The following is a 23,575-nucleotide window of genomic DNA, read 5'->3' as shown; positions in this document are numbered from 1 at the left end:
AAATCAAGTTTGTAAATCATCCAATCTCACACAGCAAATGCTAGGAAAATCTAAATTTCACCTCCAATTCAACAGAGATGGGAAACTACTACTACTACTACTACTACTACTACTACTACTACTACTACTACTACTACTACTACTCATGTATACTGTATATACATCATATAAAGCTAAGTTAGATTAATATAAATAAATATAAAAGAACTATAATTTGCTACATGCAGGCACAGGGCACAGGAATCAGGTCTAGAGCAGCTCTCTCTCTCTCTCTCTTTGCATAACTCAGTGCTGGTTTGTACGAGTTAAGCAGAGAAGGATACAGGTCAAAGGTGAGTCTAAGAGAGCAGATAATTCCTTGTGTTCATGACGTACCTGGCTGTCAGAACATCATCCTCATCTACAGTTTCAACTCTCTGAAGACTTGATCCCGTCCCTTCAGATTTGAAACAGACTCTTTGTTTAATCTGAGGACTAGAGAATGTCAGCTCTGTCCACGGACCTCGTGGCTTAAAGAATTGAATTTAAAGATGATTTACATGTGCTGACAAGATGTGTGTTTGACTTCACATTGACCCTTTCAAGTTTAATGGATGTGTGTTGATGAGGCACAGACGTGCAGCCCTGAACCGTCTCTGAAGCATGTTTGAAGTGGACAAGTGAGAAAGACAAGGTTCTTTAAAGTCTGGGCAAAATGTAATGGGTATGGATGAGCAGTAGACACAGACTGGTCCTCAGCTGATGTCCTCTGACCAACTAGATCAGCCAGTAACTACGTTACTAACATCCTCTAACTCATGCTGTTACAGACCAACGTCACAGCTGTCTTCCTCTGACCTTCTGCAGGTTTGCAGGAATTTTATTTGTCACCTAAATATACACAAAAGTAATACTACTAGACAAGAGTATTTGTAATCAGATGAGTTGAGGTCAGACGTGGTCAGGATGGATGTTTACAGCTGAACGTTCTGACAAACAGCAGTACCGTAACAGTTGCGTCCGTCTCCTCTGTAGCCCGTTGCACACTGACACTGGAAGCTCTGTGCTTCAAGTGGGATGCACTGGGCTGTGGTGTCACAGTCGTGGTTCCCAGAGTAGCAGGGGTTGACCAGCTCTGGTCCTGTGGACACAGCTGTGGACAAGAGAAGACAATTCATTCAACCATCTATCAAACAGATGTTGAGAACAACTTAACACCTCGGTATTTCTGTTGGGCTTTTTTTTTTTTGTTGTTGTTGTTGTTTGTTTTTTTCAATTTTAACATTTTGATCTCTCACTTCCGAATAAGTCTTGAAAAAACCTTTGTACGTAGAATCAGAGGGAGGAAACAAATGTCCTGCACAGACTCCAAAACCACTCCAAACCTCCAGAACGGAGATGAATTGACTTGTGGATTGTTGAGCAGTTAAAGTCAGATGAACACAGCCCTGATTACAGGCCACTTTAACCAAAGACACATGTCAGAAATCAGCGCAGACAAATTCCCATCGAGCGGTTTCCTCCCTCTGCTCAACATATGGACCAGGTTGGACACACATAGACACGAGGCCGATCCAGACGGAGGGGACTATTTGGAGGATGTGTGTTCTGACCAGTTTGCTCTTTCCAGTCACACAGACACGCTCCTCAAAAACAAAACCCCCAACCTCGAGGTCCAAGCATTTCAGGAAAACCAGGAAGACAAACATAAGCATTTGGAAAACCACACGGACCCTTCAGGAAGACTGGTGTAAGATGATGGACTGGGTGGGTGGGTGGGTCGGAGACTCCCATAGAAGTTTGGTAGAAAACAACTGTAGTGACAGAAGTCTTTGATTCCTCACAGTTTGGAGTCAGTCAAGTCGCCCAGGTTCAAGTCGCTCATTTTAAGTTGAGTTGACTACAACACTGCTGTCAAACACAGCTCCTAACCATTTGTACCTATAAACGCTGACAAATATATTTAATGTATATTTTCTTTGGACTTCCCACTTGGCTGAACTGACTGTTTCCACCTCCTGAGGCGTGAGAACAAACTCGGGTTCATTACAGCAGAGAGAGGAGGAGATACTTCAAAGATCTGACAGTGGTGGAAAAGAAAGACAGAGATGAGAGGCTACGTTTACATGGATGGACGGGAGAAAAGAGTGAGGGGCAATTAAAGACAATTAAAGACAGAGGGAGAGGGGGCTGCAAATCACCCACACACATATACACCAAAAAATCATTCCACAGCTATAAGCTACAAAATAGCAAGACGACACCAGAAGGATTGGTAAAAGTTAGCAAAAAGTATATACTTTAAAAAAAAAAAACAAAAAAAAAACTCTCAACACATTTTCAAACGGGATAATGTTAAAAACAGCACTAAATACTTCCTTAATTCCTTAAATGTGGACCCGAAGCTTCATAATGATCAAACGCTAATGCCACCAACAGAAGAAAGAACCCACCAAGACACAGCAAAAAGCTAATTGAACATTAGTGTACAAAACCTTTTCATTAAAATACCAGTGCTAACAAATGCTAGGTGAAAGGAGGGAAAATATATACAGTGAGCAACGATGACAGCTCAGAATTAGCCGGGAAGATCAGAGGTCAGCGGCAGCTTTGGTCTAATCCTCCTGAGGAGAAGGGACAGCTGCAAGCAACACAGCCCCACCCAAGAGAAAATCTGTCATTGGTTGGGTTAGTATTATTATACACACACCTAAAAATCCATAAGCTAAGAATTAACTCAAGGTTAGCGGACAATAAATATCTAAAGAGATCTGAAACTAAACAGATAATTAACTGATTATCACAATGTTTTATTCAGGGGTAAGTACAATTACTGAGGTTTGGATACTGAATACAAAATTTAAAATAAATATTCAATAATTTAGACAAAAAAAAAAACCCCAATGCTTCAATGGCTGAAAGTAAAAAATATAATTATAAATACAAATCAATAATATTTATAAAATTAATACTTTAAATTTAGTCATGAAAATAATCAGTCATTGGTAGATTTGGTCTAATTCTAATGACATCAATCAGCAGCTGTTCTGCCCAGCAACACGACCCCTCCCTGCAGAAAATCTGTCATTGGCTGGGATATTATATCATGCGTATACACACACACACACACACACACACACACACACACACACACACACAGAGTGTGTTTACATGATCCCTGATCCTCAGAAAGCTCTTCCAGCTGTGCAGCGGCTGAATCATGTGCACGTGTGACATGTGTCGTCATGACCTTTTTAATCAACGTGTTGACGTGTAGTCTGAGTTCAGAAACACCAGCAAAAGACCAAGGAAAACAATCTGCCGCCTGTTTCACCGCTACGCTGGAAATCGGAACTTATCTTGGACAACGGTGGGGTTTCTTTTAGCTAACTCTGGCGTGACATTTTATTTATGTTTATATTTATGTGGTTGTCTTTTAACCAGACCTTCAGGTGGTATAACACGTGTATAGCTTCTTCTTTTTTTTTTTTTTCTAAATTAACTACAGTTACAGACGAGAAGTTACGCGTCATTCCAGTGTGGATATGACAAGAAGAAATAAATTCGATTGACTTGACTTTCTCAAAACCTGTGTTCAGATTGACGTCAGTGACACAAATTGCCCACCAGAGGCAGCAATGGACCAACGGCCGGTCTTCTTTCGTTTATGCTAAATGTCCTAGTTGTCCCTACATCAAATGCTATGGAGGATTAAGAGATTTCCAGAGTGGAGTTTCCAGAAAAAAGCATATTTCTCACAGACAGCTGTTGTGTCACACGTCTATGTGCAAACACACACACACACACACACCATGACAACTCTGTCATCTCTAGTTTCTCTGCAATAATTACTGTTCTCAGCTCCGCAGCACGTGTTGAAAGCTAACCCTGTGTGTGTTTAAAGCTCATTGCTGTGGTTTGGAGAGGGTTCATGTGGTGACACTGTGACAATGACCAGGCTCTCTGGGTCTGGAGGAGAATAAACTCAACATGTTCTCACCGCCACTTTAAACCTAATGTAGACTCAACAACAGTCAGTCTGATAGAGTAACCGTTAATGACGGACGTGAGTTTGGACGTCGGCCATTATTTGTCTGTGAGACCATATGGATTTAACCATGTGCTCCACACAAATTGCTCAATAAAGAATAATGGATACAACGTCTGGTAAAAATGTGTATAAAGGTAAAACAATTAGCTGTAAAAATTTAAAAGCATCGTGGGAATTACCTGGGAGTGATCCAAAAATTGACAAAACAGCTAGTCACTATGGTTACTTGGTATTAACTATCACTGGGTAAAAGTGTTTTAGAAAACTCTAAAAGTGACGTGTCAAATTTAACCAGAAGACAATAAAAAGTGAACACATAAATCCAACTATTGGCCTAACAAAAAAGCAGTAATGATGTTGACTGTGTCTGACCTCCGACTGGACTGATCTTGTTGGTGACAGCATATCTCAGGATTCTCTCCTCCTTCACGTACATGACGAACACCCTCTCCATGGAGATCTGCAGCGTCTCCGGAGCCGCCGCTCTGTTATCGTGTCGACAGTCACGGAAGGAGATGTTCTGTTTGAGCTGGAAGGAGAAGGACTCAGAGCCACGCTCAGCTGAGACCACGGTGAACTCCCTCACAGAGCTGGATGTGGCCACTGACGAAAAACAACAACGACAGAGAAGATTCTTCAAGATGGGAACAGAAGATGTTTGAATCAGGAGAGGTCTTGGTTCCTTCCGTCTGGTACCTGATGGGTAGTACTGGTACGTCTCTCTGAAGGGATCCATGGTGACCTCGGCTCCAGGAGGAATGAAGGGAACACTGCCCTGAACCACGGAGTCCACGGTCAGGTGGTTGTGGTCATCCAAGCCACGTCCAGTCTGGGTGATGGACAGGTGCTGGTTTCCAGGGTAGAAGACAACCTCAGCCTGACGGGTGAACTCAGCACCTGGTGGAAGAGATGGTGAGATTTTAGCCAGCTGAACTTGAATATAAATGTGTTCCATCACCTCGGCCTTCCACCTTAGCTTAGTTAAAGAAAGTCAAATGAGACGTTTGATGAAGTAAACCACCAATAGCTTAACACTGGTATGTAAAACTATGAGGTGGCTTTGAAATAGCTCGCTGACGTAATGTGCATAAACATAACGATTTCTGACTCTAGAAGTATTTTATACGATGACATTACGTTTAGCAGAAATTATATTTCATAGCTTCATATTTTAAGAGCCAGTGAGTAACATGGTGTAGATGTAAAAATGTCTATCCATAACAGTATTTTATTGCTAGCAGAACAACACACACAGCTGTTTCCTATCAGAGGAGGGAGGGCTGGGGGTGGAAGCCTGATCTCACATCACTTCCCTGGAGACATCACAGCTGCTCTGAGAGAACACACACACACACACACACACACACACGCACAGTTTACCTGTGGTTTTAAAGCCTGCCTGGCTGTCGGGCAGCTCCAGGGCAAACAACCAGCCAAACAGTTCTCCAATTGGTGCGACTGGCATCAAAGCCCAGCCCACTGGTTCTGGGACCTGAACCATTAGGAGACAAGAGACAATTTAGGAGAAGTTTAACCAGCGTCAGAGCTAAAACTAAGCAAGAGAAAAATATATAATGTGTATGAGTGTATGTTCAACACTCGTCAAAATATCTAAAAAAAAATCTAACATTTTTTTATTATTATTAGCAGTAGTAGTTGTAGTAATAATTTATGTATTTTAAAACTGATCAATAAACAAATTCATTATAAAAAATGAATCAGCTGATAAGGCTTTCGATCGTGAGTAGTTGGTAACAGTTTGCCTTGAATTCGTTTCAATATCAAAAGTCAACAAAGCCTGCGAGCCAGCCAACATGAAGTTCAAAGTTTACCAAAAAAATATTTAGAAATACTTGACACATTTTAGTGTAAAATATTGATTTCCTTGATCTCTTACCTCACTGATAGCAGTGTAGGCCCGTCCGTCTCCCACCACGATGTAGGCGTGAAGGTCGATGTTGTTCAGTTGCACTGGTGTAGATCCCACTGTAACAGTTCCACTCACTTTACCGCTGACACGCTGAGGAGCTCCTGCAGGGGGCAGCACAAAGGGTACGCTCAGATAGCGTGTTCATTGTCATCTCCCCAGTTAAACCCCATCCTTATATAACCACGTGTCCATCCATGGCCGTCTCCTCACCATCAGGTAAACAGTGTCGTCCGTTTCCATAAAACCCTGGTCGGCAGTGGCAGCAAAAACCTGTGGCGTAGTCTGAGCAGAATGCATTCTGGGAACACTGCTGCTGGAATCTGGCACAGGTTTCCTTGTTCTCTGTAGTGTACTGGATCACTGCAGAGGTAGACAGAGAGAAACGAAGCTGTTGTCATTTAAAACAATGCATTAGGATGTGAAAATGATTATTGTTTTTTCAATTCAACTCTACATTTATAACACAGATGCTGGTTTTGAGCTAACTATCTAGTTAGTTAGTTCTGTACATTATTAGCCTTTATGAACGTGACACATTTTTGGCCTTTCAGGGAGGTATAACTCACAGTACCTTTCATAATTTAAGCAAACATTTTTTAACCGTTTCAATTCTGAAAACTGAATAATTCGTACTAGCTTATGGCCGTTAACATCAACTCACTTTTGTGGCTAATGTGGCTGCTATAGCTTTTTTGGACATTGTATTTTATTTCCATTTTTGCTTCTTTCTGTGGTAACCAAAATAATGTTGCTGTATTTCTGTAAGTATTTCATGTACTGATGTACTCTGTAAGGTTTACTGACAGCTCATTCCTATTTACTGCAAATGCTTGTGGGAGTTGTCATAGAGGAGGGGAATGTTAGTAACACACAAACACATACAGACACACACACACACACACCTGGGATCTGCCTCCACACAACAGCAGTACTGTACAGACAGCTGCAGCAGCAGCAGCAGCAGCAGCAGCAGCCTCAGCAGCAGCCTCAGCAGCAGCCTCAGCAGCAGCCTCAGCAGCAGCAGCAGCCTCAGCAGCAGCCTCAGCAGCAGCCTCAGCAGCAGCAGCAGCCTCAGCAGCAGCCTCAGCAGCAGCCTCAGCAGCAGCAGCAGCCTCAGCAGCAGCCTCAGCAGCAGCAGCAGCAGCCTCAGCAGCAGCCTCAGCAGCAGCAGCAGCCTCAGCAGCAGCAGCAGCAGCCTCAGCAGCAGCAGCCTCAGCAGCAGCAGCAGCCTCAGCAGCAGCCTCAGCAGCAGCAGCAGCAGCAGAGAGAACCTCCACCTCTTTTTCCACCTCTGACGCACATGTCTTCCACACCCATGCATGAAGTTCTGTCTCCTACCTCCTGTGTCAATGTCTATGTCCTCTTCATCCACGCTGACCACATGACCTCCAGGGGACAAATGAGGTACATTTCTGGGAGGAGGGTAAACGTCCACCACCTCCAGAGGAACCTCAAGGAGAAAAATAAAGGAGCAGTGGAACGTGAAGCATGCTGTCACCGAGTGCTAAGCTACATCTTTTTAACTCCCTCCAGATGCTGAAAAATTCAACGCTCCACAATCTGCATACACTTCCCAAACAGCAGTGACAGGATCATGCAGATCTGACAACGTTCTGTTGAAACTGCAAAAACTGCATCCAAACCACGTTCCATTCAGACCACAGATTGGACAGAAGAAAACAAATGTATTTATTTATCCCAAACCTCCCTGTGAAAGAGCTGGTGCTGTTAGAGTCACTATGTTTCATAAACTCCACTTCAACCAGTTCAGTTTCCACAGCATTTGCAGTACAATAACAGAGAGTTCATGAGGTTGGAAACTTTATCTCACTTTTTAGCTGCTTTTAATCAAAAATACATCAAACTTGAACCATAGCAGGAATAAAAAACGTCTGTAATAATCTACAGCTGGACCAGATTAAATATTTGTGTTTGACAGAAACTTCAACATTTTACTGCCTTCATTGTAGCCTGGTCTCTGTATTCACACATTTATACAAATGTGTACGTGTGTGTTCAGAGTTTTAAGGTTTTCACTAAAAGTTACTTTGAACCACATGTAAAACTGTACCGTGTCATTCAGTCTTTGGTTTGCAATATTAAAAACTGCTTCTGTGATGTGAAAATTACGTGAATGGAATTTAATTCATGTAATAAAATGACCTTCAACATTATCTACGTCCACTTATACGTCAGTATATATAAAAACCTCCATTCATGTGTAGATGAATCCCTGAGTCCAGTCATCCTTTAGTCTATCCATCTAATGAAACACAGTCTCAGGTCAATTATCCACCATTAATTCACTGACCTACAGGATCAACCATCCACAAACAACTGATCTGGAAACATCACCATCCAACTCATCCATCTACACAAACATCCATCTATCAGCCGATCTACCATCCGTTCATCCATCCAGCCAGCTTGTTACTGGACTCTTCTACATCAGGGGGAGCCTTGACACAGTCTGGAGACTGAGAAGTGAAGGCTGAGAAGTGAAGGTAGAATCACTGTTACCTGTGGTTGTTGTGGCTCCACAGCGCCCCCTGCTCGTACCGAGTCTGGAGATTGTGGAGGAACATACCGACGCCCTGCTGGTCCCGCTTCATACCTGGGTTCTTCAGTGACATAGCTCGGCTGGTGGTGAGGATGAGGATGAGGTTGCTCTGAAGGATGAAGAGGAGAATCTGGGTTCTCTGGCTGAGGAGGCGCTGAATGATCTGTTCCAGCAGGAGCTGGCTGGAATTCAGGATCTCCTCCAGTCAGAGGGTAGTCATCCTCCTCTCCGTCCTCTCCGTCCTCCTCTTCATGATCACGCTCAAAGGTGTGGTCTGGGTATTCTTCAAACTCACCATACTCAGGGGTGGTGGTGTCCTGGAAAGAACCGGACCTTTAGGCCAAGTGTCAACTGTGAATTCAGAGAATCAAGGAAGAACAGTTGAATTACCAGGGGGAGACCTCCAGTTGGTGAGGTGGCCAGGAGACCACCGATGGACGCTGGGACTATGTTGTCAAAGGAATAACGATTTCCAGTATGGAAAAGCCAGATTCCTGGAATACCTGTGTTTCCAACTCTGGAAAAGAGGAAGAAAATGTTTTAGGAACACATTAAAATGTGATAAAAAGTAGAAGCAATAACTGAAAAGACGTATACACACAAACCCCCCTCAGAGTTAGCGGTCATTTTTGGTTTTTTATTAACTTAAAAAAAATATCTTGAAAAGAGCCAAAACATAGTTAGCATTTAGCTAAAGGTGTTCTCTCACTGGTAAAGGCTGTGTATGCTCTGATCCTCTCCAACAACACTGTAGTAAGGTCCCTCAGTGCGACCGAAGAGCAGATATGTGATTTCTCCTCTGCTGAAGCCGACGCGAGCGGGGAACTCGATCTCTACGTTATACGACTCCTGTAGACGGAGGACATGGTTGAAGGGAATATAATCGTTCCAATATTTTACAAAGCAGAAGCTGTTTCAGCAGATGAAGCAATGTCACCTTGGGTCGTGTCCTGAAGAAGTTCAGACCATCTTCAGGGTACAGGAAGAGGACGTAGGAGGTGGTCTCATCGTAACCAATCACTGCCTGGAAGGTGTTGACCTGAGGAGACAGAGCGGAGACAGACTGAGGACTGACATCGTGGATCAGAGTCTGGAGGTTGAAACTGCTGAAATACGATTCAAAATTATAATGCGAGCAAAACTGACTGAGTCTGACTTAGTCTGGTGCTTGTTTGGTATCACAGACAGAGATGAGACTCACATATTATCAAGTGCAGCCAAGTGCTGATACTTTCTTCTTCAATCCTACCCCTCTTCCAGTGACTCACTTATTGCTGTCTTTCTGCAAACTGAAGTTTCCATTTTCGTACACTCTCAGCCGTAGTCTGTTCTCCTAAGGCCACTCTGACTCTGACTCTGAGCTGACAACTGATTTATGGATTACCTAATATCTGTGATATGTTAACCACTGTCTGTGAGGCTGAAGGCCATTTTTCTGACTAGTCTATTGCGGGAATTGGACTTTTGACCAACTTCTGTTTATTTTGTGCATTTTCACCCTCAGCAGACATTAACTAGTTTAATCCAATTAATAATGATAGTGTTCATCATTGAGAACCATTAGATAAAGAAACTTGCGTAGAGATTTTGTGACTTTGGGAATTCTTTTTTTCGTCATGTAAATCTTTCTGCTCGGAGAAAAACCACAGCAGAGAAAAAAAATCCCACAAATGTAGTGAATGAAGGAGGACGGTGAGGGATCCCATGCTGTTTTCCTTTGGGTCGAGGTTGAATTATCTGAACACACAGACACACACACACACCCTGGTCCAGATGTTCATCTGTACAGCTGTCTTCCTGTGTGTGTGTGTGTGTGTGTGATGCTACAACATGTAACACACACTTTGTTACACAGCACGATGACGATGCACACACTGTGTTTGTGTGTTTGTTTTCCTGAGTGTTTACATCAACATCTTTAAACAATCTAGTTGTTTGTGGTTATAAAGGACTTGGACCCCGCCTCCAGGCCCTGTCGAATTAGTGGAGTGGGCGGAGCCTAGGTTCCTTGTGTCTCTCTAATGTCTTTCTGTCTTCAGGGAAGGAGATGGAGAGGGAGAAGCAGGATATTCCTGTCCTTCATCCCTCTCATTCCCTCAGGATCAGACTTTTCCAGAGCCAGCGCTGTCATGGTCCACTTTAAATTCAGAAAATCCTCCGAGAGTCAACGACTGATGATAACTCAGGGCTGATTCCCTGGATACAGTAACATTGTTGGACAGTAACGGTGGAAATGAATCCATGTTAGTTTAGCTAACAAACAGGACTGAGCGATGTGTGCTCTGCCGTTGAGATGAAGAATAACACAAAACACTGTGAACTTCCACAGACGGAACTAACAAAGGGATCTCAGAGCCTTTGATGGTTCCCTGTACCAGTGGCAGACTGGGCTGCACTCCCTCAGCAGTCAGCCGTGAATCATGGGCCGTCATCACAGACAAGACGTGTACGGAAATAATCTGCCGGTCACCTCAGGTTCACCCTCTTCAAAAAAGGGTTTCTGAGCAATCAAACAGTTCTAGAACTCCTGTAGTTCTTGGGACTGTTCCTACAAGAAGAAACACAACCGTGCGGTCATTCAGAGAGAGAGAGAGAGAGAGAGAGAGAGAGAGAGGGAGACAAGGAGGGGCGTGGGGAGGACTCATCCCAGTGATTTTTAAAGACTCACAGCTGGAAGACAACAAATTGTTGCTGACACACATCAAAGAGACTTTTTCCACCGGTGTGGAGTTCAATCAGTGTGTGTGTCTGTCGGTTATAACACTCTATCTCACACACAAACACACACACAGTCTCTGAACTGCCCTGAGGCCTGGCTTCACACCTTCTTCACAGCCGCCTCTTCTCACACACACACACATGTGAATTGTCTGCAGGACAAATGTTTGGTGTCACAGTGCTGGGACTGCAGAACCTAACGGAATTAGCATTATCAAGCTAATGAGTCTGGAAACGACTGGGGTGGTAATGGGGGGGGGGGTGTTTTAGCTGATGTTTTGTGTAGCTTTTACTAATACGATTGTTTGCTAACTTTTACTTTTTCTGTATGGCTTACTCAACAAGTTTAACCATGTTGTCACTAAATTTATTCTCTTAACTGTAATAATTGTTGCGATAATGTCATTAACTTTTTGTAGTGAGGGTTATCATTACTTCCTTATGGTAAATTCCTGGCGTTTAGTTGTCCTTGGCTAACTTCTGGCTACCTTCTGTGCACGAGTGTCACTGATTTCTTTCACATTTCTGATTATATAGATTTCTTCAGTCAGACACTATATTAAAAAGGTTCATTTGTAACACATTCTCTGCTAACATTTCCATCTTTTGGTGAAGTTTTGGCCACTATTTCATTCTAAAACAACCAAATATGGCTTAAAGAAATCTTAGCTAACCTAACTATAAGTTACAGACATTGACAGGCAGACTTTTGGCCAACCTTTTTGCTGAAAGTAACATATATAAAAATATAATCTGTACTGTATATAATCCATTATGTAACAAGTTGATTTACTCTGGTCAGCTCTGAGAACATTTACAGACGGGGAGGAGGGGGAGGAGGAGGAGGAGGGGGAGGAGGGGAAGTCAGTTAATCTGAGAATGAATGAACGAGTGAATCCTGAGCTTTACTACACATGTTTGTTGGTTTCTGTTTTTTCTGACCGTGGACCGCAGCACAGCTGCACACAGACCCGCAGCAGCTGCAGGCCCGTCTCCATCCTCAGCTCAGAGCTACCAACGGAACTGCCCACAGCGTGGGAACTGCCACTAACAGACGTGCATGTACACACACACACACACACACACTTTTGTGGCCAGGAAGAGTCCCTAACTTCTCCAGTCATTTGTCTATGGCTGGAGGAGAAGTCGGCCAGTGTTTGAGCTCATGGAGGCTTTTTTTTTTTATCCCTTCCAGCGATCGTGGCAACGTAAAACCATCACTGCTTTTCTTAGATCCGGAAACTCTGAGAACGTAATCACTTTACCGCTCTACCGCAGTACACTATGATTTGCACTTGTAATAAGTGAAGACTTCATCATCTGTGACTCAGTAACTCCACATGTATATAAAGAGCTGATGTCTGTGACTCCTGCGATTAAACCTGACTCCTCCCACATACAGCTATTACAACAGTAGCACGAATAGTCAGGACACGTATTCTACAGCGTCATAATAAAGACAATAACGCAAAAAAAAGAAATCACTTTAGTTGTATCTGGTATCCAGAAGGGCAGCCACACCGGACCCAAGTGGTCAAAAAAAAGAAAAAAAAAGCTTTACGTAAGCAAGTAATGTAAGCTAAAATGAATAACTGGTCAAAAGCAAGAATACATTTGTTAGCTCAATACAAACAGATGGTAGTTGAAAAGAAGCTAAAGTATCAATGACTTTAGTTAAAATGCCTGTGAAACTGTCCCTCCAACATCTACAGGGAATAACAAGTAATGTCCCAGAAGACTAGTGGGTCTTGTAGGAAGAGGGGGGGGGGTCACATAACACCCTTGATTGGCCCTCTGGCCATATTCTCCACATTCCTACTCTGAGGTGTGGTTTAAATGAACATTAATGTATGCCTGGAGTGATCGGTGGGGGCTAATGCTGGGGTGACCCTCTGGTCCACACACTGAACACGGGCTCTAACAGAAGCTGGAATTCACCGTGGTAATGACTGCAGTCATTAGCCAACAAAGCTAACATGCTAACAGACACAGAGAGAGCGTGTGTGAGCGGCCGAGTGAGGAAATGACACTTTAATGATCAGAATAACATTTACACCAAAACACAAACACTGTTGCTTTTAAACCAGAGGAGTTTAAATCCTCACCCACAACCCCCCCCCCCCCAAATTACTCTGACCTTCCCCCATCCTCACCTCAACCCTCTACTACACATCTTAACACCCCCGCACACACACACACACACACATGCACGTCAGGTTAATCACTTCACAATCACACGGCGGTGTGTGCCCCCAGTCAGACCTCTGCTCTAATCCCTGGAAAAACACAGGTAGAGTCAACAGGACTGTAGGGTCTCTGGGACACCGAGGACGTTCCATGAACTCTACGGTTTTTGACCAAAGTCAGAACTCTCACAGTCACTTTTAACAGAAACACCACATTCAATGAAAACAGTTCCTGGAACTAAGCGTTTGGTATTATTGGGGATTCAGTAAAACCTGGGTCCAGTTTCCAGAGCCGTGAAAGCATCTGAGAAACCCGATCACCAGAGGGACGTGGGCTTTCTCCACAAGTCCTTCACGAGTCAGTGGCTGACAAAAGAGGAGGAGGGTGACGTCCAGCAGAGCATGTCCAACATGAGCGTGGGGGTGTGTTTATTCCTACCTGTGAGAATTGCAGAGGGGTGGGGGTGTATTCTTTGGGGGGGTGGGGGGGGGTTCAGACGGGTGGGGACACTTTGATGACCCTAAAAGATTAGATCCTTCCAAAGGTTAAGAGGCAGATTAAGAGCAGCAGATTAGGACCCTCAACTCAACTCCGCCCGACTGTCCACTCTACAGTCCAGGCTGATTACACTGAGATGTGAGTGAGAACAACCTCTCAGGTATTTGGGATTAGCTCAGTCCTGACAAGGAGGCACATTCCCCTGGGTGAAGATTTTCTCCCCGTGATAACATCGCGCCTCGTGTTCTTACCTTGTTTGAAGGTCCAACAGTCCGACTCTGCTCCTCGTGAGCTGCCACGTTCTCCCAGGTGGCTACTACGGCATGTGTGGGGGTGAATTTGGCATCTGGGAATCCTCTGTGCACTTCCTGGGTGAGCAGATGAATGAGTGAATGAATGAGTGAGTGATGCAGGTGATTAAGAAGACAACATGATAATGAATGAATGAAGAGATCGATGGTCTAAACTAAAAGACAAAGAAAGAAAACATTTCTTATTTTCATATCAATGGTCAAAATCGTTTTAATCAAATCCCATAAAACACAGAAATCCTCTAGTCCACATCACATCACATCATCTAGTCGCACAGACAGACCTGGGCCACTCGGTTCAGGACGCTTGGAGTTTCAGTAACCCTGTAGTAAATCTGTCCTCGTCCTCCGGTGGTGTCAATGTCGGCGAGGAACGGCGCCACAACAGGGAAATCTGTGGGAAAGCCATCGTCCACGTACTGCTTCTCCATGGGCAGGTCCTGAGCTGAGATAATTCCATTGGTGGCCACCTGAGGAGAACGGTGAGGGTTCAGAGACACATCCACAAGGATCCTTAAGACGACACACTGCTGGACCTACGGACTTCTTTAGAGCCCGTTGTGAATACCATGAAGTTCAGCTAATGCTGCCTCATTACTTTTTGAATAACTTTGCAAAGGTTTTGGGCCAATCTTCATCTATATCTAGTTATTCATCACGGCTAAACACTAAGTCATTTGTCCATTTTATTTATTTAACTCAACAGAATGTGTTATATTTAAACCATTTTATAATATGTTAGTAAAACAATAAAAAACAGCATTGATATTTAATGATTTTGTGGAGTTTTTCTTTTCCTTTTCTAGTCAGCTGGTTTCTCCACAAACTTTTTATTAAAATGTACTACTTCTAGCCATTTTGAGCTAAATATTTATGTTGTCCTTTCATTGTGTTCTTGAATTGAAATTCAGAAAAAGACAGATATTTATAAAATAATATTAGTTAGAATTGTAATCACTGATCAGAAAAGAACTCTTCTAAAATAAATGAAAGAAGCCAAAACACTTTTAGCTTTAGAATGAAATTTCACTATTGGAATAATCTCAGTGATTTTTACATGATCAACTCTGGACATCTTTGAAGAAAGTTTAGACATCCCCATGACTGAATAAATATATTTATCAGACAATGATCGGTCTAATGATCCAATGTTTAGGACTGAGAGCAGAAAATCTGTTGTGGTTTAAAAGACAGATCTGACAAACCTGCTGCAGCTGAACATCCTCACCTGTAAGACATTAACTGTGGGAGCTCCAGTCCACACTTTCCCCACTATGGAATTCTACCCTGATTTCTCTGCCAAACTGTGTGAGTCAGCGTGAAGGTGTTAGGATCCTGGGAGAGGTCTGTACTTACGTAGAGTTGTGTGAAGGCAGAGTTGTAGAAGTACAGGGGTCTGGGCAGGGTCAGGACTCTGGAGGTCTCATCGTCTCCTTCAGCTAGAATCAGATCTCCACTTAGGGAGCCATAAGGGAACATGTCAGTCCTGTGGATGGAGGTGACCAGGGAGACGCTGCAGCTCCAGCAGAGGAGCCAGACGGCCAGAACTTCTCCTCTGTCCATGGTCCAGCAACAGCAGGAGCAGCAGCAGCTGAGCAGAAAGAAGAAGGAGAACTCAGAGCCCCTCTGAGTCCAGGCTCTCGTTCTCTGCAGCCAGAGGAGGGAGTTGGAGGGAGGAGCCAGGCTGGGCTCCGATTGGTCAGAGATGCTCTGAGTGACAGCCGGCCCACAGCGGTGCTGAGGTAACATCTGGCTCCTGTTAGCGAAGACAAATACAGCATTTTTAATCCGGATGTAACTCTATCTGTTTCACAACAATGAGCGCGCACACACGCACACGCATACACGCACTCCAACAGCTTGGTTTGTCATATGTACAGGTACAGACGGTGCGAATTGCAGTGTTTTTTCTTTTGTACCTGCATTGGTTTGTTTAAGGAAAAATAAAACAACATTTTATATAAAAAAGCCAATAATATCATTAAAATAATATATTTCATAGATTGTTCTTTGTTCTTGTATTTGCATTTTCTTGCTGACAATTTTACGTTCTCGAATGTTTAAAATTCTGAACACGGCTGCTCCCTGCTGTCTCAATTAGTGTACTGCAATATACATTCGTTTTATAAGGCTGAGAAAACAAAAGCGAAATTCTTCCATGAAAAAGTGCGTAATTTAAATATGCCTTCATAAAGATCAGACATCAGAGGATTTAACAACATATTCGATTAATTACTGAAAAAAATCCTAATTGTTAGCCATAAAACTTCAGCTATAAATAAATCGGTGATTTTTAAAGACAGAAATGCTGTCAAGATTTAATTGAAGTTCAAACCACAATTTATTTCTCAGATCTATTTACTGGAGCTGATGTATAAACAATATGATAACACGTTTCGATGTGTCGAGACGTAAAACAAATAGATTTATAAAGAGAGAGCACAATAATCTAGAAGTAAAAAAAAAAAAAAATTAGCCACAGAAGAGTCTTGAGGAGACACCAGTGAAGGACGACACAGTGACCGCAGCACGAGCGAAAGTTTTCAACAGTTTTCAAAGGCAGAAGACAATCCGAGATACTTGTAATGTATTTGTAATTACACACATACACCTATTGGTGGCAGCAAAACCAAAGATAAAGAAAAGTCCACAAACAACGCACTACCAATTACAGTAATTGGTACCGGTACAGTATTTGGTTGTTCAGACCGCACTGGACTACATTTACACTACCAACGCTGTGGGATTATTTTAGTTGTTATCTTTTCTGGATGTGGATAATTATCCCGACCTGTCAACAAATATAAGTTTGGGAGCTTTTTCTGAATAAATGGCACTGATTGATTTAACTCTTTCTACGTTGGCTTTTATAAGTATTAGGTTTTTATTTATTTTTTGTACATTTTGACAATTTCTACTGAGACCCCATCATTCTCACACAAGAGCAAACAATATATAAAAAAGAATAATCATCACTAAATGGTACCAAGGTGATGTGCAGAGCTGGAATGAAGTTGATAAGTCATACAGTGGAGGTACTGGCAGCAGGGCTGAAGAAAAAGGTTCAGATCAGTGAGCAGCAGTTTGGTTTTATGCCCAGGAAAAGTACTACTGAGAGTACTGGTTAAAAAACGGTTCCGAGAAGTTCACAGGCAGTTGAACTGTTTTTTGTTCTGTTTTTTTTTTTTTTGACTGAGTGTCTGGGAAGGAACTGCGGTGCTGTACGAGACAATCAGGAGTGGCAGAGAAGCATGTGAGGATCAGGCACGGCATGTGCAAGAAAAGTAAAGAAATAGTGAGGTGTGCTGTCGGAGTGACTGATGGGTTTATGCTAATGGGCAGAGAGATGACAGGTGAGGTCAGGATCCAAAGACATCTGTAGACACAGATGACCTGGAGAGGCGGAGGTTTGATTTGAAGAGAAAAGGAATGAAGGTGAGCAGGAACCAAGACAGGTGTGTAAACGAGAGATAAAGATGGGAGAAGTAGAGGTAGTAAATATAGACGAGTGATGACGTGTTGAGGAGAGGTAAATATATTAGGCAAAACAGGTTGGAGATGGACTCTGCAAGCAAAAGGAAGACCCCAGAGAAGATCTGTGGACATATTGATGGAGGACATGGAGATGTTAGTGTGGAGGCAGAGGAGGCAGTGGATGAGGTGAGATGAAGATGATCTGCTCTGTGAAGAGAACGGCCGAAAGAAGGACAAAATCAGTGTTGAGTGAGCAGAAATGTCTTTGCTGTAATTTGAGAAGACTGTTGTTTTTCATCTCCTCTGATCAAGTTAGATGATGATAACGACCACAGAAGAACATCAGATGTATTCTGCCAAATGCATTAGCTCATCAGTGATTCACCGCATTAAGGCAATCAAAAGACACAGACGCACAGATTCAAACAGGGACATCGGACGATGTTTGAATTAATACCTGGTAAATCGGTTGTTGAGAAGAAGAGCCAGGGCCTCTTCATGTCTCCTGGGGTCAGAGACAGAAAATAATGGAGAAAAAAGACATATGTTTAATCTAATCTAATCTAATCTGATTAAAATCATTTAAAAAAAACAGTCAGACGGGGAGTCAAAAACACAAATATAGAAGAAAAAAAAACAGGAGACTTTTTTCTGTCACTTGACATCTGTCACATCCCTTCGACTATCGTGGAATTGTGTGGGCGTGGTTATGTCACCACGTCATAACTCCTCCTCGCGCTGGTTTAACTCGGGTCCATTCATGAGTGAGCCGTCACAACACCGGACCACGGTGTTCACTCACACTCAGCCCCGGAGACCACCGCTGCACAACTGAAACTGGCAGTCGCTCCGGGACACGCGGCGCCGTGACTGCGGACGGGAGACACGCGTGTGCACGTCACCGTCATCAGCAGGTTCAACGACAGAGAAGGTGAGTGCTTCCTCATTAGTCCACTGATATTTGATGGCATGCCAATATGAACATCACTTTAGTTTCGGTTTTTTTTATACAATTCTCGCGTTTTGTCTACTTTAAATGGCAACTTCTCATCACTGTCTGTGACAATTTGGACTAAATGATGACGTCAGCAGTTGATCAACAACTGCCGTATGCATTGATGTGAAATTACACTATTTCTGCCTGGAGTTTGGTAAAAAAAAACTCAAAAAGTGCTTTTTAGAAAATAAATGACATTAACTTGCTTTTATTTTTCATTTGTTTGAAAATAAATGTAAATATACTTAAGGTTTTATATATATATATATTTGCAAAACTTGAAAAATAATTACACAAAATTCTTTTCCAGCTTATGTCGTTAATATGTTCCCTGCTCCTGTTCTTTAAATCTCTTAATCTTCTGCACCAAAGTCCAAAGAGAAAATCTGTGATTTTAGCGCACAGGGAACAGGAGCTGCCGGTCCAACACCGATATTCACTGGGTCAGTTTGTGGTCAGCAAGGTCTAAACAAGTAATGTTAAAGTCCAAGTCACAAGGAAATAGCTTTAAAACCACTGACAGAAGTAGATTACCACCTCGAGTGAGTTGTTAATCTATGATGGTCTTTGTGGAGTCTGATGACTTGAGCCACATCATAAAGTCTTTTCTTTTCCACACTGACTGAAAGTTGTTAGTCGTTGATATTTTTATATAATAAATAAATCATCTCTTCAACAAAGTCTATTAAAATGATTATTAATTTCATAAATAATAACCTATAATCATATTTGTAATATAATGCTATCCAGTACAACTATGTATACAAATCTAAATACAATATTATTTTTATTATTTTACTTTTGTAACATTAGAGAAATCAGTCTGAAGTGCTGAACAGTTGGTTGTCGTCTAAATGTCAAATCTTTTCTCCTTCTTCAGGTGCCATGGCTGCTGATAACCACCTAAGGACTTGTTTTTGACACATTTCTCTGGCCTTCGGACATACGGTATATTCCAAAAAAAGTCTGTTTGGTCCTAAAGCTAAGATGAGTTCTGATCCAGACCTGTGTCACAGCAAACTCCACATCGAATCCACCACTAGTCCTCTCATTAGTGCAGTCATGTTCTCTGCTGGAATCCTGGGGAACGTCGCTGCCCTCGTGATCCTGGAGATCCGACGGCGGCGTGAAACCAGAGCTGGAGGAACATCCAGGAGAGCCCTGTTCCACATCCTCATTACATCGTTGGTGGTGACGGATCTGGCAGGAACCTGTCTGATCAGTCCACTGGTGCAGGTGGCGTACTCACGGAACACAACCATGGTTGGAATGTCGCCAGGCCGTAACAGTGTGTGTGCGTACTTTGGAGTCAGCATGACCTTCTTCAGCCTGGCCACCATGTCGCTCCTCTTCACTATGGCATTAGAGAGGTGTTTTGCCATTGGATACCCGTACCTGTACAGCAGACATGTGACCAGGAAGTGTGCTTACATCACCATCCCGCTCCTGTTCTTGCTGTGTGTGATTTTCTGCCTCTTGCCTTTCCTGGGCTTTGGTAAATATGTGCAGTACTGCCCCGGTACCTGGTGCTTCATCGACATGAACCCCATGCAGAGAGAGGACCGGGCCTACGCCAACCTGTACGCCTCCATCATGCTGGTGCTTGTTCTGGCCATTGTGGCCTGCAACGGATTTGTGGTGTTTCAGCTCTTCAGGATGTACCAGAGACGCAAGAAGAACTGCGGCTCCATGATGGCGTCCACCAGGTCCCACAGCGACCGCAGAGCCATGTCCATGGCTGAGGAGGTGGAGCACCTGATCCTGCTGGTCTTTATGACCATCATATTCATCATCTGCACACTGCCTCTAGTGGTAAGATGTCACAGATTAAGATTTAAGATTTACAACATTGTTGCAGTAACGTGAACAACTTGATTTAGAAAGTCTCTCCAACATTTGGAGGACAAACACCAACCATGCATTTTGAATAACATGATGCAGCATTTTTAATACACAGGAACCTAAACTAGTAGAACCAGGAAACATCTTCAGGAAGTCAAGGAGTTTTTGCTGACAAATGCTGCTTGTGTTTTCACATGTGGAAAAGTGTTGTTAAACTTCCCACTTCCCACACTTTTAATAAATATGCACCAAATTTCATAGACATCCTTACTGTCCCGTGTTGGGAGCCATTTCACATGGAGACTCAGTGTTGTTATAGAAGAGAATAGAATAAAACAAGAGAAACAAAACAGCAAGCTTTATGTATCTCCACTGCATACGTTGTATTGTCAGTTATTTACAGTGAAGTAAAATACTAATTTCTATAGAGTTATATAAATTATTATTTCATACAGTTTAATATGATTATTATGTTATAAAACCCAGCTAAAAGACTTCTTTTTACAATAGACAGAAACTATCTAAGACACCAGGAATCTTGGTTTTCACATGTAAAACTTTTACAGGTGATTAAAGTGATGAAATGATGAAAAAGGCCACCCTTATTTTAGTGAAGCGTCCAATGATGGATCGATCAAACGAGCAGTTCAAATCTCGATCTTTGTAAACTACAATAGTAACCTTTGTCCTACAGAGAAATCGCTGTGAATTGACTAGAAACAGCAGTGAAAATCACTATGTGGCCAGTTTTCTGGGTTCCAGCAGCAAATCCACTCTGCAGGAAAGCATCGGTTCCTGAGGTGTTTTGAGATATTGGGCTAACTTAAGCTATCTTTATGGCAAATTTAATTTTTCTGAACTTTAGCTGTATGATTATGGCTATTTTGGCTTTCATTGACCGGATACATACGATTACTAGGGATGCACGGTAACCTTTTTTTAATGCTGATAACTGATAACTTCCTGCATCCAAAAAGTTGATGCAGATGACATGTCATGACATCAATACCAAAAACAGTGACTCGAAACAGTGCATTACACAAGTTAAAAATATAAATAATGCACTGACACAAGCTATATCAAACATCTCTGTAAACACAAACTGGAAAAGAAAAAATAATGTATATAAAAAAAATTATGCACCAATGACATCACTTAAGTCAGACTGAGACTTCAAGTAAAACGAATCAGGGCTGTACTCCATTTGATTGGCTGATTTATTGGTATGTTCTGGCTGACAGATTAAATAACGTAGCAGAAAGCCTAGGTTTGATGGTTTTGCTGAATATTTATTTAATTTTGAGAATTTCATCAACAGTCAGTCTTCTCTACCAATAGACAACGGGATAGCAATGCTGAGGGAAATATGGATTATATATTCTTGAGGCTTTTGGTTACACTATCAAACTAATCAAAATAACATCATAGTTTCCTGATATCGGGCCAATAATTATATGACCTCATATCATAATTATTGTCTACCCCTACTGATTACCAAACAGGTTTGTGAGGCTGACGTTGATGGATGTGACCAATAGATTTTTCTATGTGGTCACCTCAAGGGAAGGAGCTAAAGAAAAAGGACCGCTAGTTTTCCTGGCAAACTAGCGGTTATTTAATCAAATCAAAAATGATAATGTCTTAAACATCCGTCTGGCTCACTGGTCTGGTACCAGTGCAAAACCAGTTATGATGAAATAATCAGAAGGTGATGGGTTCTGTTTGTAAACCACAAGCAGTAAAGCTGCATCAAGTGTCACTGTGGTCTTTGAATGGCAAATCAATAAATGTATATGAAACCTAAGATGTTGATGTTGATGATGATGATGATGATGATGATGATGGTGATGGTGATGGTGAAGATGATGCTATGCACTTGACAGCGGTAATGGACCATCTGGGTTGTTTTTGTGGCTGATGTTGTTATGGTTTGAAGTGCAGAGTCACAGCCTGCTGCTGCTTCTCCAGCCAAACTGTGCATCAAGAATCTGATTTGACAGAAGATATTGATCCATAAAGTTCATCAGCTCAGTTTCACCACAAAACAGCTGCATCAAAGCCCAAGTAAAAACGCAGACCTTTGCCTTTTTCTATGCATTCAGTATTATACAAGTTATGTATTAGACAATTAGAGGTTTTATAAACACAATTGTTTGATTGTGAACATAATATTATTTATCAGAAATTTTCTCTGTTGTAGTTACGGCAACACACAACAAACGACAAAGTCAGAACAAATCTAGAAAAACGATATTAATCTAACTGTCTTGGGCGTACACCATTCACATCAGTATTTACTACTCTGAAGAGACTTTTAAAAACCCAACAGGATATCAGCTGATATTCATTTCTTGAATTATTTTATTAAACAATATCACCATCTGGAGAATTCATCCTGTCATGATCTAGTCAAGTCTTCTGTGTAATATGGATTGAACGACATAATAACAATAACTGTTTCCACAACTGCCTAAATCCTGCACTAAAACAGTGATAAACCTCCCGTCACTATGTGGTCCAATGTCATACCAACCAAAATCTGCTCTTTCAGATTTTGGGTCCATTTTTGGTCCAGTTCCTTCCGTATCTCCTCCAAAACTGTTTTTTCTCACCGTGTAGCTTTTTAGTTATTGTATAAAATATTCAGGAAGAAAACGTCCACTGTACCAAGGAAACTCCGATTTTCAAATTAGATTGTGTTGATTCAAGTCATCCCTCCTTAAATCCCCAGGCTTTATCAGAGCAGAGCTGAGATCAGTTTTCTGCATCACCTTTCTTCACCGCCTCATCAAGAGCTTACATTAAACCCATGACTGTGATACCAGCGAGGTTAGTCAAGGTCAAACCAGACCACAGAACCAAAAACTCATTAGACCACGTGAGATCCTCCACACCATCATCTTTAATATCAGAGAGAAAAAGACAAAACAAAGCTGAAGGTCAATAAAAGGTCGGAAACTGGCTGTTTGACAAGTGATCTTTACAACATCGAATTAACTTGAATCTGAAAGGTCCGTAGAACATTCTG

At 42.2% G+C, this 23,575-nt stretch overlaps 2 protein-coding genes across 2 annotated transcripts in view; one reads left to right on the top strand and one right to left on the bottom strand.

The window, feature by feature from the left end:
• The window catches only part of nid2a (nidogen 2a (osteonidogen)), a 68,292-nt gene that overhangs the window by 17,050 nt on the left and 27,667 nt on the right, over window positions 1-23,575 (bottom strand). The window contains exons 2-15 of the mRNA XM_017038941.2: window positions 15,591-15,990; window positions 14,519-14,704; window positions 14,175-14,291; window positions 9,458-9,559; window positions 9,230-9,369; window positions 8,911-9,037; window positions 8,481-8,837; window positions 7,299-7,410; window positions 6,171-6,320; window positions 5,928-6,061; window positions 5,411-5,522; window positions 4,727-4,927; window positions 4,403-4,633; window positions 986-1,132 (exon numbers count right to left, since the gene is read on the bottom strand). Coding sequence (XP_016894430.2) covers window positions 986-1,132; window positions 4,403-4,633; window positions 4,727-4,927; window positions 5,411-5,522; window positions 5,928-6,061; window positions 6,171-6,320; window positions 7,299-7,410; window positions 8,481-8,837; window positions 8,911-9,037; window positions 9,230-9,369; window positions 9,458-9,559; window positions 14,175-14,291; window positions 14,519-14,704; window positions 15,591-15,983 — 2,509 coding nt within the window. The 5' untranslated portion in view covers window positions 15,984-15,990. The remainder of the gene's footprint in view (window positions 1-985; window positions 1,133-4,402; window positions 4,634-4,726; window positions 4,928-5,410; window positions 5,523-5,927; window positions 6,062-6,170; window positions 6,321-7,298; window positions 7,411-8,480; window positions 8,838-8,910; window positions 9,038-9,229; window positions 9,370-9,457; window positions 9,560-14,174; window positions 14,292-14,518; window positions 14,705-15,590; window positions 15,991-23,575) is intronic.
• ptger2a (prostaglandin E receptor 2a (subtype EP2)) overlaps window positions 18,432-23,575 on the top strand; it is a 9,399-nt gene continuing 4,255 nt past the window's right edge. The window contains exons 1-2 of the mRNA XM_008325330.3: window positions 18,432-18,639; window positions 19,586-20,517. Of these exons, the coding sequence (XP_008323552.1) occupies window positions 19,693-20,517 (825 nt within the window). The 5' untranslated portion in view covers window positions 18,432-18,639; window positions 19,586-19,692. The remainder of the gene's footprint in view (window positions 18,640-19,585; window positions 20,518-23,575) is intronic.

This window comes from Cynoglossus semilaevis, chromosome 14 (assembly GCF_000523025.1).
Source record: "Cynoglossus semilaevis isolate Cse_v1.0 chromosome 14, Cse_v1.0, whole genome shotgun sequence".
In the NCBI taxonomy this organism is placed as follows: domain Eukaryota; kingdom Metazoa; phylum Chordata; class Actinopteri; order Pleuronectiformes; family Cynoglossidae; genus Cynoglossus; species Cynoglossus semilaevis.
The sequence above is the reverse complement of the archived record's forward strand: the minus strand, read 5'-3'. Positions and strand labels throughout refer to the sequence as shown.